Source organism: Coffea arabica, chromosome 6e (genome assembly GCF_036785885.1).
Source record: "Coffea arabica cultivar ET-39 chromosome 6e, Coffea Arabica ET-39 HiFi, whole genome shotgun sequence".
Classification (NCBI taxonomy): Eukaryota; Viridiplantae; Streptophyta; class Magnoliopsida; order Gentianales; family Rubiaceae; genus Coffea; species Coffea arabica.
The window spans coordinates 15,481,251-15,497,495 of NC_092321.1; the positions used below are offsets into that span (position 1 = coordinate 15,481,251).

At 36.2% G+C, this 16,245-nt stretch overlaps 2 protein-coding genes across 11 annotated transcripts; both read left to right on the plus strand.

Moving 5' to 3' along the window:
- The first annotated feature begins 1,177 nt into the window (after window positions 1-1,177).
- On the plus strand, window positions 1,178-5,005 carry LOC113697298 (putative pentatricopeptide repeat-containing protein At5g52630). 2 transcript variants are annotated; one of them, XM_072055429.1, is made up of 5 exons: window positions 1,178-3,172; window positions 3,362-3,568; window positions 3,718-3,912; window positions 4,003-4,103; window positions 4,343-5,005. In XM_072055429.1, exon 1 carries the CDS (start codon window positions 1,322-1,324, stop codon window positions 3,161-3,163), a length of 1,842 nt encoding a protein of 613 aa, XP_071911530.1. In that variant the 5' UTR covers window positions 1,178-1,321; the 3' UTR covers window positions 3,164-3,172; window positions 3,362-3,568; window positions 3,718-3,912; window positions 4,003-4,103; window positions 4,343-5,005. The 2 variants fall into 2 exon arrangements, with proteins under 2 accessions (XP_071911530.1, XP_027072663.2); XM_027216862.2 differs by having other exon boundaries at window positions 3,718-4,103.
- Window positions 5,006-6,103: 1,098 nt separating this feature from the next.
- Window positions 6,104-13,896, plus strand: LOC113697299 (protein DETOXIFICATION 42). 9 transcript variants are annotated; one of them, XM_072055431.1, is made up of 14 exons: window positions 6,105-6,891; window positions 7,016-7,222; window positions 7,367-7,488; window positions 8,273-8,482; window positions 8,666-8,844; window positions 9,881-10,016; window positions 10,221-10,317; window positions 10,431-10,531; window positions 11,882-12,045; window positions 12,564-12,635; window positions 12,751-12,867; window positions 12,945-13,040; window positions 13,239-13,360; window positions 13,537-13,896. In XM_072055431.1, the coding sequence occupies exons 2-14, from the start codon at window positions 7,146-7,148 to the stop codon at window positions 13,577-13,579; spliced, it is 1,536 nt and encodes a 511-aa protein (XP_071911532.1). In that variant the 5' UTR covers window positions 6,105-6,891; window positions 7,016-7,145; the 3' UTR covers window positions 13,580-13,896. The 9 variants fall into 9 exon arrangements, 8 of the variants coding, with proteins under 8 accessions (XP_071911532.1, XP_071911534.1, XP_071911535.1 ...); XM_072055433.1 differs by having other exon boundaries at window positions 6,105-6,809; XM_072055434.1 differs by having other exon boundaries at window positions 6,105-6,809; window positions 7,023-7,222.
- Window positions 13,897-16,245: the final 2,349 nt, after the last annotated feature.

Below are 16,245 nucleotides of genomic sequence, written 5' to 3' on the forward strand. Positions count from 1 at the left end.
TTTTTTTTGAAAACATTTGCTATCCAAACTCCTCTCTCCTCCATCCACTGCCATCTCGCCTCCTCCAAAAAAAACAAAAAAACAAAAATCTCTATTTTTTTTTACTTAACCTCCTCAAGAGAAAAAAATTATCCCTCCATTATGTTGAATTTTTTTTCTTTAGTCGTGTTCTTTGTTTTTAGCAAATAAATTTTCTTCCACCCATTAGTTCCTTTTCTAAATTTTGTACCATCAAATAATTAAGTTTACATAAAATTATGTTCTACTACTATTTTATTTTTAAATATAGGAGATTCGACATTACTTTGTATTGTTTTCATTTGTCATAATTCATCCCATCCAAAAATTTAGGATGCCTACATTTACTTATAATTAGTAAATTATCAATCAATTATATTCTAATTTATTTTGTCCATTTTTTCAATATAAGAAATTTAAAAAAATTATACTCTATATGCTTATTAAAAATTTCGAAATAAATTATTCATTTATTACAATCACATTCACATGCTAGTTATTTGGACATCTTTTTGTTCATTTTCTTCTAATGAATTTTTTCTTGTTTGATTATTTTGTATACCATTCTTTATAAGTAATTAAATATTAATATTTTTTTTCCAATAATTTTATTTCACTCCTTTGCTACTTTACCACCATGAATTTTTTTTTTGTTATCGTCAATTTATCTATATTACCCTACTCTATCCTAATCTAAGGGAAAGACATGAATGAACCTACAAGGAATCGATGAGCATTGAACCACTATCAGACTAAATCCCACCCCACGAAGTCCTTCCCCACCAAAAAAAAAAAGCTTAGTACGAAGGACTGCTAGTTTAAGCCATGAGTTTAGTGCAATTGGTAAGAGGGTTGCTAATACCAACAACAGATCTATTTTTTTTTAAGATCAATAACAGATTTCAAATTCAACTTTTGTATTTAACGTCTTGAAAAGTTCTAAATTAGGTTTTCATTCCAGAGTAAAAGTAGGGATAATTAGTCTCGCTGAGGGTAGGGATACGATTACTCAAAGCTAAGGAAAAAAAAAAAAAGACTGCTAGTCAAAGTGAGATAAAAATTATAGCATAAACTGTGAATCTCACTATAGTTTAAGGGGAGTTTCCTAAACTACACAAACGATACAAAATTACAAATAATAGGCTAAAATATTCACTATGAGAAAATCCCTCAACAAACCGCCAAATCCAAATTCCACAATTTCCCTCCATTTTGTGTCTCTGTCCCTTCACTTCAGTCCGTACCAACGAACAGACGGTTGGTTCCCCAACACCAGCGCCTTTAGCTCCAGTTCCACCTTGTGATGGTTCTCCCTCTCCTCCAAGATCCACCCCAATTCTCCCGCCCATCACCACCTATTCACACCCTTCCCTATAAACCTCCCAAAAACCCATTAAACCAGCAATGTTTTCAGGAGAACTTCAGGATAATATGCAATTTCTTGCTTTCCCTTACTCGCTCAGGCTCCCTTCTCAAAGGCCAAGCCTTGCATTCCCACATCGTCAAGTCTGGGATTCAGATAATTCCATTAGTTTCCCACCACTTAATCAACTTGTATTCAAAGCTTCAACGCCCATTTGACTCCCAGTTTGTTTTCGAGGAAGCACCTTTTAAGTCATCAACCACCTGGAGCTCTATGATTTCCACGTTTGCCCAAAATGATCTGCCTATTTTAGCATTATCGTACTTCCGGGAAATGCTTTATAATGGGTTTGCTCCAGATGAGCATATTTTGCCTAGCGCTGTTAAGGCTTGTGCGATCATGAGTAGGCATGATGTTGGGATGTCAATGCATTGTCTTGCAGTGAAAAATGCAATGAATTTGGACGTGTATGTTGGAAGTTCTTTGGTGGATATGTACGCAAAATGTGCGGAATTGGGGTATGCGAGGAAGTTGTTTGACGAAATGCCTGAGAGAAACATTGTCTCGTGGAGTGGGATGATCTATGGGTATGCGCAGATGGGGGAGGATAATGAAGCTTTGGGTCTTTTTAAGAGGGCGTTGGAGGGGGGTTTGAGTTTAAACGACTTTACCTTTTCAAGTGTGATTCGTGTTTGTGGAAATTCTACGTTGCTGGAGTTGGGGAGACAAATGCATAGCTTGTGTGTGAAGATGAATTGTGATTCTTCGAGTTTTGTGGGAAGTTCTTTGATATCTCTGTACTCGAAGTGCGGCGTTGTAGAGAATGCTTGTCAGGTTTTCAATGAGGCAGTTGATAAGAATTTAGGAATGTGGAATTCAATGTTGATTGCTTGTGCTCAACATGGACACACAAAGAAGGTGTTTGAGTTGTTTGGGAGAATGAAGAGTTGTGGGATGAAGCCAAATTTTATAACCATTTTGTGTGTGCTTTATGCGTGCAGTCATGCGGGGCTAGTCAAAGAAGGTAACTACTATTTTGGATTAATGAAGGAGTATGGCATTGAGCCAGGGGATCAGCATTATGCTTCCATGGTGGACTTGCTTGGGCGAGCTGGGAAATTGGAGGAGGCTACGAAGCTTATCAAGGAAATGCCAATTCAACCAACAGAATCTGTATGGGGAGCTCTACTGACCGGCTGCCGACTTCATGGTAATACCGAGTTGGCGGCCTATGCAGCTGATAGGATCCTTGAATTAGGTTCAGTAAGTTCAGGCTTTAACGTTCTGTTATCAAATGCTTATGCAGCTGTTGGTAGGTATGAAGAAGCGGCCAAAGCCAGAAAGATGTTAAGGGATCGAGGAGTGAAGAAAGAAACTGGTTTAAGTTGGGTTGAGGAAGGAAATAGGGTCCATACATTTGCTGCAGGGGAAAGGCAACATTTTAAATCTAAGGAAATTTATGAAAAACTTGGGGAACTAGAGAATGAAATGGAGCTAGCTGGCTATGTTATGGACACCAGTCAAGTGTTGCGAGCAGTTGGCAATGAAGAGAAGAGTGAAGCAATTAGGTATCATAGTGAAAGATTAGCTATTGCATTTGCACTAATAACCTTTCCACCTGAAAGGCCAATTAGAATTATGAAGAACTTGCGAGTTTGTGGTGATTGTCACACAGCTATTAAGTTTATGTCGAAGTGCACTGGAAGATTAATCATTGTGAGAGATAACAAACGGTTCCATCATTTTTCGGGTGGGGAATGTTCCTGTGGTGATTATTGGTGATATTAAGTGGTAAGTATTTCTACCTAATTGGTTATTTGTAATATTAAGTGATAATTAATTGGTAATCTCATTCTCTGAAAAAATAAAGGACCAATAACAAGAATAATCATTGCTACTTTCCATTCAGAGAACATGTTCTTTTGGTCAAGTAATTTCTTCTGATTAAGATGCTGAACTTGATTATTTTGAGGCTGGCAGGGTACCAGAGTGAAAGGTGTTGTAGGAGGAGAGAGGGACTTCATGCAAGATCTTTCTCTTTTCTCTGGTAGGGAACTTCATGCCTTTAATAAACAAGTGAACCCTGTTTCTGAGAGGTTGCCCATTTTTGGATCAAAAGGCCAATTTAGCACTTTTTTACAAGTAAAATCCATCAACTTCCAGCGTGAGAGTGATTTAATCCAGAAGGTACTCTCCCCCACCCCCCGCCCGACCCCTTTCTCACTTCCATGAGTTTCAACAATAATAGCCCGGCAGTTTTTTGATTCATTCATGCATACCAGTCTGTGAAGTTTTAACTTTGAGTACTTACTAATGCTGGAGATGCTCTCCTTAAGGTTGGGGAAAGCAGAAGTATGAGATTTGGAAGTTCCAGACTTCCAGTCCACCATGTTAATTATCTGCAAGATAGCACCGTTGGCTGTGTAGCTGCCTTGAGTTTACAAATGCAATGGCTGTTTGTTGTTGACTTGCAGCTTATTCTGCTTACAAAATGATGAAGCCAATTGGATATTCCATTTTTTGAGACTGAGGTACTGTTTAATTGTTAATACTCTGTATTAGTCAGTGTTGGTGCATTCTACAAGAAGTCTGGCATGGCATTGAAGTTGCTTAGTTGTCAGAAAGCGAAAAGTTTTTGCTGAACTTGAAAAGGCAGGAGTTCAAATTGTCTTTGCTGGAGCTGGCTGCTTGTAGAGTTTAAAAGAACTGGAGAGATATCAAGGTATAAAATGGAAACTCCTTTACTTTAGAATATGCAGTTCCATCACAAAGTAAGGGCTGCCTTCCGCAAAAAGATAAAAGCAATGATTTTTTTTTTTTTTGGTAAATAAAGGAATGATGCTACAAGTAGTTTATATTATTGGTCTGATACTTAGCAGTCCTTTTAATATGGATTCCAGCATTATTGAAATCAATGAAAAAGTATTTGGATCCCACCATAATTGGTCTTTTCTGCTGTAGGTACCTACATAATTGCTGAATATGATTTTTGAGACATAAATGGCATGTGCGGAGGATTTGGTACTTTTTGCTTTAAGTTTTGGGCACAGGGCTGCAGAGTGATTGCTAAGATCACAGCAAGACATGTGCAGATCTAGAAGTGCAAGGTCTGCAAGATCACCTTTCATCAGGCAATTCTTCTGTGTTCTACCCAATCATGTATTGCATCTGGGGCATATGTTTCTTTGGGGGTTTCAGTGTTGTCTGCTGAAGAATGCAAGCCATGAAATCTTACGTGTGGTCGAGGGACACAATTGTCTCCAGCATCATCAAGATTCTAATCATTGGCTCTCTGGATGTTGCAGTGCAGGAGATGTTTCAAACCCGGTTGCTTGCTTGCTCATTGGTCACGCGATCAATGTTATCAAATGTACGTAAAAGAATCGGTATATTGCATCTTGGGTGTTTATTCTTTAGTAAGTGTATCTAGTTGACAATGATGGTTCCTCCATATTTTAGTTTGTTGGGCCTTTTGGAGCAGTGACGGTAAAAAAGGAAATTGTGGTAAATGTGTGGACACGGCAGTAAATGTGTGGTAAAATTAGTCTCAAACTGGGAGGGCATGATTTCCAGTAGCCTGCCGTCCTCCAGTTTTTAAGCTTAATCAAGCGAAATTGGCTCGTCTCACAGTTGTCGTATCCTATCTGTCATCTGTTCGAAGTTAGCTATGATATTGCGCTTGCATTCTCGGGTAGGGTTCGGCAAGCTACGAGGTAGATTAGTCTAACTAAAGTGCGATACCACCTTCTCTTTGGGAAAAAAAAAAAGCATTATGGACGGATAAAGTGTGCCCTACCGATATTATGCTTGAGAAATTTTATTACGCTTGGAACTGTTGATTTTTGACCAATAAAAAACCTTATTTCAGTTGGACAAATAAGGACCCCCCCTATAATAATTAAGACCATATTTAATGTAGAATTAGTGAGTGCTATAGTAGATCATGTTTAAAGACCATGTTTAAAGTATTTTCGCTGATTAAAGATCAATTAATAGACTTATTAAATAGCTGATCTGGACAGCAAATAATTTCTTCGCTGCACTAAATAAATTCGAATCAACATATTGATTGGACAAATCACATGGGACAAGTGCCAGTCGAAATAGAATCACATTAATAGAATTAATTTTGACTAATGATGCATTGTTGGCACTCCAAAAAAAAAACCCCTCCAAGTACTCCTCTTTGCTTTTGTGCTTAATGAAATGACACGTAAACTTACAAAATGATTTAGAAAACAAATTTACCCCTCCACCGTACCATCCAATCCATCCCTCCTCTCTTTCAAGTTGTTGGATACTAGTAATGAAGTAAATTCCTAATAACTATGATTTTGTCAATATCGTGTGACTATAAATTATTTTGTAATTCTTGAATAAAGCACTAACCTTCAAGATTTCCTTCCACAGGGACCGAGAGATTGGATCTAGCTGTAAAAAGAATGTTTGGTTTGAAATTTTCTATTGCTTCATTTTTGTGGAGTTTTACAACTTTGAAAGTATTGTGCGTATGCTTGTGTGTGTGTGTGTTTTTCTTTTTCTTTTTCTTTTTAAAAAAAAATTAAAACTTTATAGTCAAGGGTATAGAGGCCTCCATGAAATAAATGCAAAGTGGTTATTATTATTAACTATACCTTGGGGGTATTATTGGTACTTAAACTTTTAGAGAACCTTATGGATGTTTGCGTCATTTTAAACAACACTGACAAACATGGAGTTTGTTTTCCTATTAGCTTACTACATCCGAACAATTTGCGTGCGGGTGGGTCTCATCCGCCACTATCACTGGTGCAAAGCGTTTGGATCATGAATCCTCTGGACACCACTCGAAGTTGGAAACGAATATGGGAAAGCACACCTGAAAAATTGACTCAAACATCTTTTTCAGATAACATCTTGAAAGTGACAGAGGAAACACAAGGAAATTAAACAATCCAACTATCACATCATAGTCCGAGATATATATAATTTCTTGCTCTCAAAATTTTTTTTCTCCAATATAGAACTCGCGTTTGCATGATTTTTCTTTTGGCTTGTTTCTTGGAAACATTTCTGAACAATCAATTGCTTAAGGTGATATCCTATGCTAAACCCACTTTCAATTTTTGCTAGTTTCCATCTGACGATCCAATTGTACATGCATGGAATTTTCCCACAGGACAGGTGGTGGAATTGCTGGGGATTTTCTTGGATATCAGACAGTGGAAGGTTCCCTCCCCTTAAAATATTGGACCTGCCTCTCTTGCGCCCTTTTAAAAGTCCTTTAACTTTTCTGGGGCTGTCATTACTGAGGAAGGTCTATACGCTCCCTGAATCAAACCGGCACTTCCAACCAACCTCCATCTCATGTGCTGACCGTTCCAGTGCTTGCCTGTTAAGCATTCTTAGATACTTGAGTTTTTTAATTTTTTTCCCAAGTCTTTCTGGGGTACCTCCTTTGAACTCTTTGTGGATTCAAGAATCAAGATTCTTTTCAATTTTTCGTTACATAAAGTAGGAAGAGTTATTAGGTGATCAGTTCTTGATTCTTTGAGTTTGTTCTTCTTTCCGTATTCTTGTTGTGTTTGTTAGAAACCAGTAAAGTTTTCGTGCTGAAATTGAATTCCTTTTCTGTTATTTGACACTTTTTCCTAGAACCCAGTTCAGTGTTCTTGGTAAACTTGGAGCCTTTTCTGATCATTTTGGGTGTTTGGGATGCTGAAGTTAATGCGGTGAGCTTTACTCAAGTTTTAAGCTTGAAAGCTTTGGAGGCCCTTACTCAGCCATGTCAGACTATGATGTCTTGTATCTGCATAGAAATATGGGCGAGAATCCTGTATGGGGTCTGTTTAAGAACATAAGGTACTGATTGATTTTGAAAAGGCTTGTGTTGTTTTCGTCAATTGTTTGTATGATGGTTGCTCTTTTAACTTTTTAGGTGGGGAGGGAATATAAGGTCTCTTGTTAGATAGAAATTTAATTTGAAGTTGATAATGTGTGGTGCAGAAATGTTTTCAAGAAGGACGAGTTAGGAGTGGAAATTGCACAGATTGCAATACCTGCAGCAATGGCCTTAGCTGCTGACCCAATTGCTTCTTTAGTTGATACAGCTTTCATTGGTCATATAGGTTTGTTCCCTTTCTTCCTGGTGTTCTTTCATCACTGCTGATACTTTACTGATGGTCTTATGTGATCGCATTTTCATTCTGAAAGTTGTGCTGTACTTTGTCCTGTTTAATCGATAAAGATTCTTTGTTCCATCCATAATTGAAAAACGTACATGAAAACTTGAGGCTTCTTTGTGCTATAGTGAAAAATTGTGCTTTTGGAGGTAATGAAAACATGTAAAGGGACTTGACACTCCAGAAAACATCAATCAGCTGAAAACAATTATCCTTCTAAGAATACCATATGACATTTTTATAAATACCAAAAAGATTTGGTTTCTGCTACTCTGGCATTGAAACGTCAATTTGCATTGGACCTGCTTTTGATAAATCATATAAAAAGATTGCTAGTTTAATTTGAAGTATATTCTTTGCACATTTGCTTCTAGTTTCTGGTCAAATCTTCAGATTCTTAGTACTATAGCTATGTTTATTGCAAAACTACCTAGGCTTGTGGCTGTGTTTGCAATTCACCACTTTCTTCTTCTTCTTCTTCTTCTTCTTCTTCTTTTTTTGTTTCTTTTTTTATTAAACTGCTCTCAGATGAATGCAGCAGCAAAGGGAATGTACTTCTCTGCTTTTTTCTTTTCTGAACTGGTTATGTTGAATACCGTTGTAGCTCTTGTAAAATATTAATTATATGCAACCTAAGTCATATCTTTCCTCTTGCTTTTTACGTATTGGGTCTTGGAAAGTCGCTAGTGGTAACCTAATTGTCTGACTGATTCATCATAACTGCATGTAGGTCCAGTGGAACTTGCAGCTGTAGGTGTCGCCATTGCTGTATTTAACCAAGCATCAAAAATTGCAATATTCCCACTCGTTAGTGTGACAACTTCTTTTGTTGCTGAAGAAGATGCTACTAAAAGTTTGAGCATTGATTCACAAGAAATTGAAATAGTGGAGAATGGTTTTGCTGCAGATGGCGAAAAGGAAGAGTTGCTACCGAAAGTGGGTAAGGCTTTGACTATTTTTCTCTTTGCCATCCGTAGAAAAAAGAGCTGTGATAATTCCTTTTTTGTTGAAAATATGAAAATTCACTTTTTCAATGTTATCTATTTGATTACAGTTGTTAGTTAAATAAGCAATCTTGCTCCTGCTGTTGTGAACTTTTCCGATGTTCTCTGCCTTGATACAGAATTGAGTAGCAAATCATTCAGCAGTAGCCAAGGGAAGGTGGTTGATGGTAGGCGGAACAGCAGGCATAACTCTTCCGCTTCATCAGCATTGCTCATTGGTTGTATACTTGGTATCATCCAAGCAATTTTCCTCATTTTTGCTGCAAAACCCTTGTTAAACTACATGGGTGTAGAATCTGTAAGTTAATCTTCTTAATATTAGTAATCACTTATGGTTCTTTCACACAGCCTTCACCATTTTTTAGGTGGTCTCCTCAGTATAAACAGAACATCTCATAGCTCAACTTGAATGAAGTTTCTTCTTGTTGATATTCAAATTTTGTTTAAGTTGTTTCCTATATGAGTGAAGTCGTTAAAAAGAATCCATGGAGCAACTCTTTAAGAATCAGATATACTCTTTAAGCAGGGCGTTTTGCTTTTTCTAATTTACTTCATGTCTTTCAAATTTGAAAGATAAATAGTCTGGTGGAACAGAAATATTAAGTTGTATTTTTGGTTTAATCCCTATCTTGCACCTAGTTCTTCGTCAGTAGATTTTATGGAATTGTAAGAAGCAATACATGATACCTCACCTGAATGTTATACATCTCACCATGTTGAATGTATTGTGAATATTAAGCATTGTACCAGATTCTTGTTGAGACCTCCATTGGTACTTTCAAATTTAACTCATCAACCTTGTTTTGGACAAGAAGAATCTTCTCTTCAAGTCTAATCCTTAGCTTACAAGATGTAGGTCATTTGTCCATTTGGGGAGATGGTACTTCTTTTGCTTTAAGATCTATGTCTAAGCTAGGATCAATTCAAATTTTATCAAGATTTCTATGAGTCATTCAGTTGTTTCTTGCAAACAGAGCAACTGGGTGTGTATTATTGTAATGACCAAAGTTTTTTTTTTCATTTCTCACTGATGAGGATATAAATTAATACCCAAAGCTGTAATATTGTCAAGTTTGTTCCTTAGCCTTGAATGTGTGAGTATCTGCTCTAAACTTTCAAAATTCAAAATTTTCTTAAGGATTAGAATGTAATTGGGTTTTGGAGTAGTCAGTTGATGTTTCATAAAGATAACTGATTATACAATATTATCTAATGCAGGATTGCTTACATTTCTACAAATAGCATTTTATCTTACTTGTCACAGTATCCACTGTATCATCAATGATCATTACTGCAACCAAATGAAATAACAGTGCTTTGTTTTCTCCATGTAGAATTCACCTATGCTGAACCCAGCCCAAAAGTACTTAATAGTGAGGTCACTTGGCGCTCCAGCTGTCCTCCTTTCCTTGGCCATGCAGGGTGTCTTTCGTGGATTCAAGGATACAAAAACCCCTCTTTATGCAACCAGTAAGCAAGCTTTGAAGTTTCTTAGGCACCTTTTTTTTCTGACTAATATTTATGTTTCTCTTGCTTTTGGGGTACTAGTGGACAAATGAATCAGCCTAGTTTTATACATTTACTATCTTTTGTGACAGATTTTTACCGATCTGCTCTTGTATGTGAAAATTGTTACCCTATGCAATTAGGCTGACATTGTTTACTGGAACGCAGTGATTGGAGATCTGACAAACATAATTCTGGACCCAATATTCATTTTCCTGTTTGGTTTAGGTGTTACTGGTGCAGCCATTGCCCATGTTATCTCCCAGTAAGATTTAAGTTTCACCTGTTGTAAATTATTTGTAATTTTATCTAAACTTGTAATTTTTGTATTCTTTGCTCATTTTAGTTTCTTCTCATTTGGTCTTTAAATAATTGCAGGTACTTTATTTCCCTAATACTTATGTGGAGATTAATGAGTGAAGTAGATCTTTTAGCCCCTAGTATCAAAGATCTGCAGTTGGGTCGGTTTCTTAAGAATGGTGAGTAATGTCTGATGCTAAAGACATCAATCCATTAATTGTGTTGTCCAACATCATATACCTCCTGTAACCTGCATGATGGGGGAGTTTCTTTATCACCTTAGAACTGCAGGGTTGTTGCTGATTGAATGCATAAGCCAGGTGGAATACTTCTTCCTTGCCAATCCATAAACAATTTACCAACTAAGCATATTGACAACTTTTATTTCAGTACATAAATTAAAATATGAGATTTGAGTTATCACTTGAGTTGGTGAAATTTGGTATTAGATTTAATTCTGTTGTGGAATAATTGATTTTTCAGAAAACAAAACCAGTAACTTAGTCTTTCAGATCTATGCTTCTAGTCACACCACCACACGTGGTATAAAAGATAATAACCTGCCTCTTTAATAATGTCACAAGAAGCTTCTCCTTAAGTGGACTGCTATGCAAATATTTATACTTCTCTTTCTAAGAGTAACAATAGGGTAATTCTGTTGAAGCATGGTGAAAATAATTTATGATGCTCTACGTGCCCCATTTATGGGTCCAATTCTTCTTCCTTTGACTAGCAGTCAACCAATACTCGTTGCTATTACCTTAATGCAAGAAAAGAGCTTCCATCAATGCTTGTTTCTATAAATTGGTACCTTTTGAATTGAATACAACCAGGGATGTAGGCAAATATCCATGCACATATTGTAGACCTGCAATTAGCAGTCTCATGCTGAAAAGGAAGTGATAACTGACATATAACTTGTACAACAATTATCTCTTACTTTTATCATACCCAGAGTTTACAAGTGAAATCGGACACCACTCAAGTATGTTTGCGTGGCCCTAAAAATGCAAATCCTTCTCCATACCTGCAAAAGGAGAAAAGAAGAGAAAAAATATATTGGGATGATAGTTTCATGATAGTTATTGAATCTTCTTTGCAGTATAAATGATGCTTTGCATATTTCAAAGGAAAAAGTTTGCAAAGACATACTATTGTTCAATTTGTTAAAAATAAATGAAAATTTTGTGAAGGAAAAACCAGGATGCTAAGTAATTCATAAAAGCTTTATTTCTCGATTAGCAGAGTGTCTACCTGCAACATGACATAGTTTCTAAATTCTTCATCTGTTCTAGCAATTGAAATTTGTAGTTTTGTACTCTCAGTATCTGGTTTTGCAAATGAAACCATTTATTTCATGAAATTTTCAATCAAATACACTATATTTGATCTCTTGGCTGATTTACCATCTATGCTTATTTGTCTCTTCCTCTCTTCCCCCAAAGCATTCACTTAACTTCTTCCGCCTGTTTATAGATGGAAATGTATATGCATGGAAATACTAATTTATTTTGCATACTTGGGATCAGGATTTCTGCTATTATTGAGAGTCATAGCAGCAACATTCTGCGTAACCTTGGCAGCTTCATTGGCTGCAAGGGTGGGATCAACATCGATGGCTGCTTTCCAGGTCTGCTTGCAGGTTTGGCTGGCAACCTCATTACTTGCTGATGGATTGGCCGTATCGGGACAAGTAAGGATCATTAATTCAGTGTACATTAATTGTCTTTTGTTTTTGATAAATGATGCAATTTATTATTAGTTAATCTGTACTTAATTTTGCTTATCTGAGGCTTAAAGAAGCACACTCAACTTAAAGATGATGACCGCTGAATAATGTCTAGAAAATTGGAACCATAGTGGTTATGTATATAATCTGAGAGTTCGTGATCATCTATAACTAGTATATTCTAACTATAAGCATGTGAAATGTATGTGAATGAGTCTGTTTCTTGTCCAAACTATTTGAAATATCATTTCAAGCATAACAAGTATTTAGCAGTCCAAGCACTAGAAAAGCTGATTAATTCATTTAAGGCCGAAGCTAGATAACTCATTGAACACCATGTTTAAGTCTTACTTTTGAGTGGACTAATTCCTTTGTTTTGCATAATATTCAACGCTTTATCCCATTTTTTGCTCAAATTTTAGAATGTACTTTTGATTTGTTGATGTTAAGACATAGGTAGCTTTGTTTTAATTGTTTTGTAGGCCATTCTTGCCAGTGCATTTGCAAAAAATGACTACGAGAGAGCCACAACTACTGCCTCTCGTGTCTTACAGGTACTTCCACTGTTTATACTTTTAAGAACTTCTTGTTACTTTCATTCATCTCTGCCTTTTTCTTATATTTTTTTCCTATCTATATTCTGTACTGACAAGATCTTCAACTCTGCAGTTGGGATTGGTACTTGGGCTGGTTCTTTCACTCATTGTCATTGTTATACTGAAATATGCATCAACAATTTTCACAGCAGATATAAATGTTCTCCATCTTTTAAGTTTGGGCATCCCGGTATATTTTGCTTTCCACGAAGATCTTCTTTTGAGTTTCCAGTATCGGTTAAAATGTATACTAACGGTTGAATGCAGTTTGTTGTAGTGACGCAGCCAATTAACTCTGTGGCCTTTGTTTTTGATGGAATAAACTATGGAGCATCTGATTTTTCTTATTCTGCCTACTCCATGGCAAGTTTCAACCCTTCAACTTTTCCTTTCTACTCGTGATGCTTGCCTAGAGAGAGGTCTTGTGCATTTCCTCATAGTCCTGTCCATCATGTCTATCATATGATATTTTGCCGGTATGAGCACAAGTTAAAAAGAAATTTCCCTGCTTCTCAAGAAACCATAGACAAAGTTTAGCTTATCTTGTATTTTCTCCTGCAGATTTCTGTGGCAGCAGTCAGTATAATACTCTTGCTATTGCTGTCCTCGAGATTTGGTTTTGTTGGTATATGGCTTGCATTATCTATCTTCATGAGTTTGCGGGCGTTAGCTGGATTTTGGAGGTAATCTGGCATTGGTTAATGGTTATTTCTCCATAATCAATAGAAAAGAAACACTCTTTTTTCCCTTGTAGCTACAGGAGAGAACCTTTCCCTTCACATTTCCATTCAGGCTATAATTTCATGAAATATTGTCAAATATGTAAATTGTTACTTAATTTCCATTTTTACACCTGCAGGATAGGTACCAGAACAGGACCTTGGCGCTATCTCCGGGGATAATTTCTGCTTATTATAGCTGGATTTGCACCGCCTCATTTTTCTTGGTTTTGGAAGAATTCCTGCCATCATTTAGGAATATGTGGCTGATAATATTAGATGGCCATAATATTAGTGGGTATAAATCACTACTTTTTCATTCTTTGTTGTATCAATAGCATCTTGAGAGCTGTATGAGGCAAATGATATCCATATGATCAATGTGTTTGTAAAACTGCCAAAAAACAAAAAAAAAAAAAAAAAAAAAAAGAAGGAAAAGAAGGAGGAGGAGGAAAAATTAGGTTAGATTTTCTTCATATCCTTTTTCCTTTTAAGCCAAATGTTAGATTACATTAGAGCCATAAGAACCTTACCATGCTTTCTCTGTCAAGTTTTAATGAGAGGTGTCAGCGTGCAAAATCTAAAGACGTGGAACTGATAGCAAGATCTATATCACGCCTCTTGCCCTCTACGGCTGGGGGCAGCATAAAAGCGTTAACGTTTTTAGTACCCGCACTATACCTGCCATCTGCGAGATCGCAACCTACCTCCTTAAGGCGTGAATATGGAATCTGTTTGGTATCACGCCTCATCACTCCACCTAAGAAAGGCGGAAAGTCATGCCTAACTCCTAAAGAGGTGTTTTTGGACTCGCACTTAAAAGTCTGACTAAGTTAATGAGATAAAAGCACCCCTTCATGAAAGGTTGGTGATTGCGTTGATTCTTATGCCACCTAAAAACAAGAATAAGCATTTTTTTTCCCTTTTAAATTTCTTTGACCCATTATGGCATATAATAATATATCGAGGTATTATTTTACGGGAATACAGAAATATCTCGAGAAAATTCAGTGGATTACTTTTTCAATTTAAACCAATTATTCATTCTTTGCCAAAATAGATAATGGTTGTTTTGGCTATTTTGGCACACGTCGCAATCGAAGCACTTCTTCTCTTTTTTTCTAAACTATGTTGCTTTACATATTTTTAACCTTCCAAAACATGTATCCAAAACATATATTTCAGATGTTAAATTTTTTAAAAAGTAAAATTAATTAGAAAAAAAAATGCAAATGCAAAGTAAGATAATAATTGTAGGTTATATATATATAAACTTGAAAAAGGAATAACGGCGCCGTTCTTAACTGCTAGTGTATAATAGCTAGTTTTAGAAAATCGGAATAAAAAAGTATTGAAATAGATTCTTTTGATTTCTTTTTTTTTTTTTAGTTTTTTAGGCTAAAAAATCTAAAATAAAATCGGGATATGAAAAGCAGTTAAGAATACAAAATATGTTATTTTAAAATGAAAATTTAAAATCAAGTCTTGAAAATTATTTGAGGACCGCATCACGGAATAAATTGTTTAGGGTGATAATTAGCTCCACTCATTGTATTTTGATGCTACTAATGGTTATTTCCAAAATTAGGTGCCTTCATCCACCAAAACCACTCATATTAATACTACTGTGTGGCTCATATTTAAACCCTAAACCTACCAATGTTCTGCCTTGTTTGGATTGCGGTTTTCCGTCGGAAAATTACGTCATTTTCCGTGATCACATTTCCCTATTACCTTTTTCCCTCACATACATCAAATCGCTACAGTATTTTTTCCATGAAAAATCATGAAAAATGCAATCCAAACACAAGGTTTTTGAGATGAAAAGTATCTTTCTGTGCATGTAAAATGACATATACTCCGTATTTGAATGCTGTGTACGTGACCAATCTCAGCTCTATGGTGCCACATTTTTCATCTTAATTTTTTTTTGGATATATATGAAGCGAATGTCGATAAATAAAAGAAGAAATCAAAACTTAAAAAAAAAACCCAAAAAAAAAAGGAAAGAAAAGTAAAGAAGGTTGTGGTACATTTTTCATCTTTAACATCATCATTTCCTGATATGATCTCAGAGAATCTCAATCCCTTTAACCTTTGTCTGAGGACTCTTAAAGTAAGTACTCTGCATTCAGGGGCGGAGCCAGAAAAAAATGTTAGTGGGGGCAAAAATAACATCAAAATTTTTTATCTACTCTTTTTCTAATTTTTTTAAGCAAAAAAATAATAAATTCACCAACAAGTATAAATGGGGGAAGAAAGAAGAGCCGTCGGTTGTGAAGGGAAAATGGGGGCCAGAGGAGGAAAGGGAATTGGGGAGTGGGGACCAAAAGAAAAGACTGATATAATTGGTACTTGGCTCTGTTGGGGGAAAAAATGGGAGACCAGGGGAGGAAAGTGAATGATATAAAATTTGTGATCTATTTTTTCACATTTGTTCTAAAAAAACTCTGGGGCACCTTTACGATTATATCAAAATTGTATAACTATTATACAAATTTGAGGGGAGGCAGTGGGGGCCCATGCCCCCAGTGCCCCCACCTTAAATCCGCCCCTGTCTGCATTGCCTAACAAACATGGCACAGCCGCATAGAACATTCTTGTTTAACAAATATTATAGCCCCTGTTTCAACTTGATGGGCTACCTTTCTTTGATTTTTTCTCAGGGTTTTGGGGGGAAAGAGTTAGGGATTGATGGGACGTTAAATTCATATATGATTCAAATGTTGGTACTAGTTAATGACTTAATTGTCATTCATTGTTTGACATGGCCATTTGCTTCAATAATTTATCAAATGTTGTTATCACAGTCTTGTTTCTTTCTCCAACTTACTCTATGCCTTTTTTTT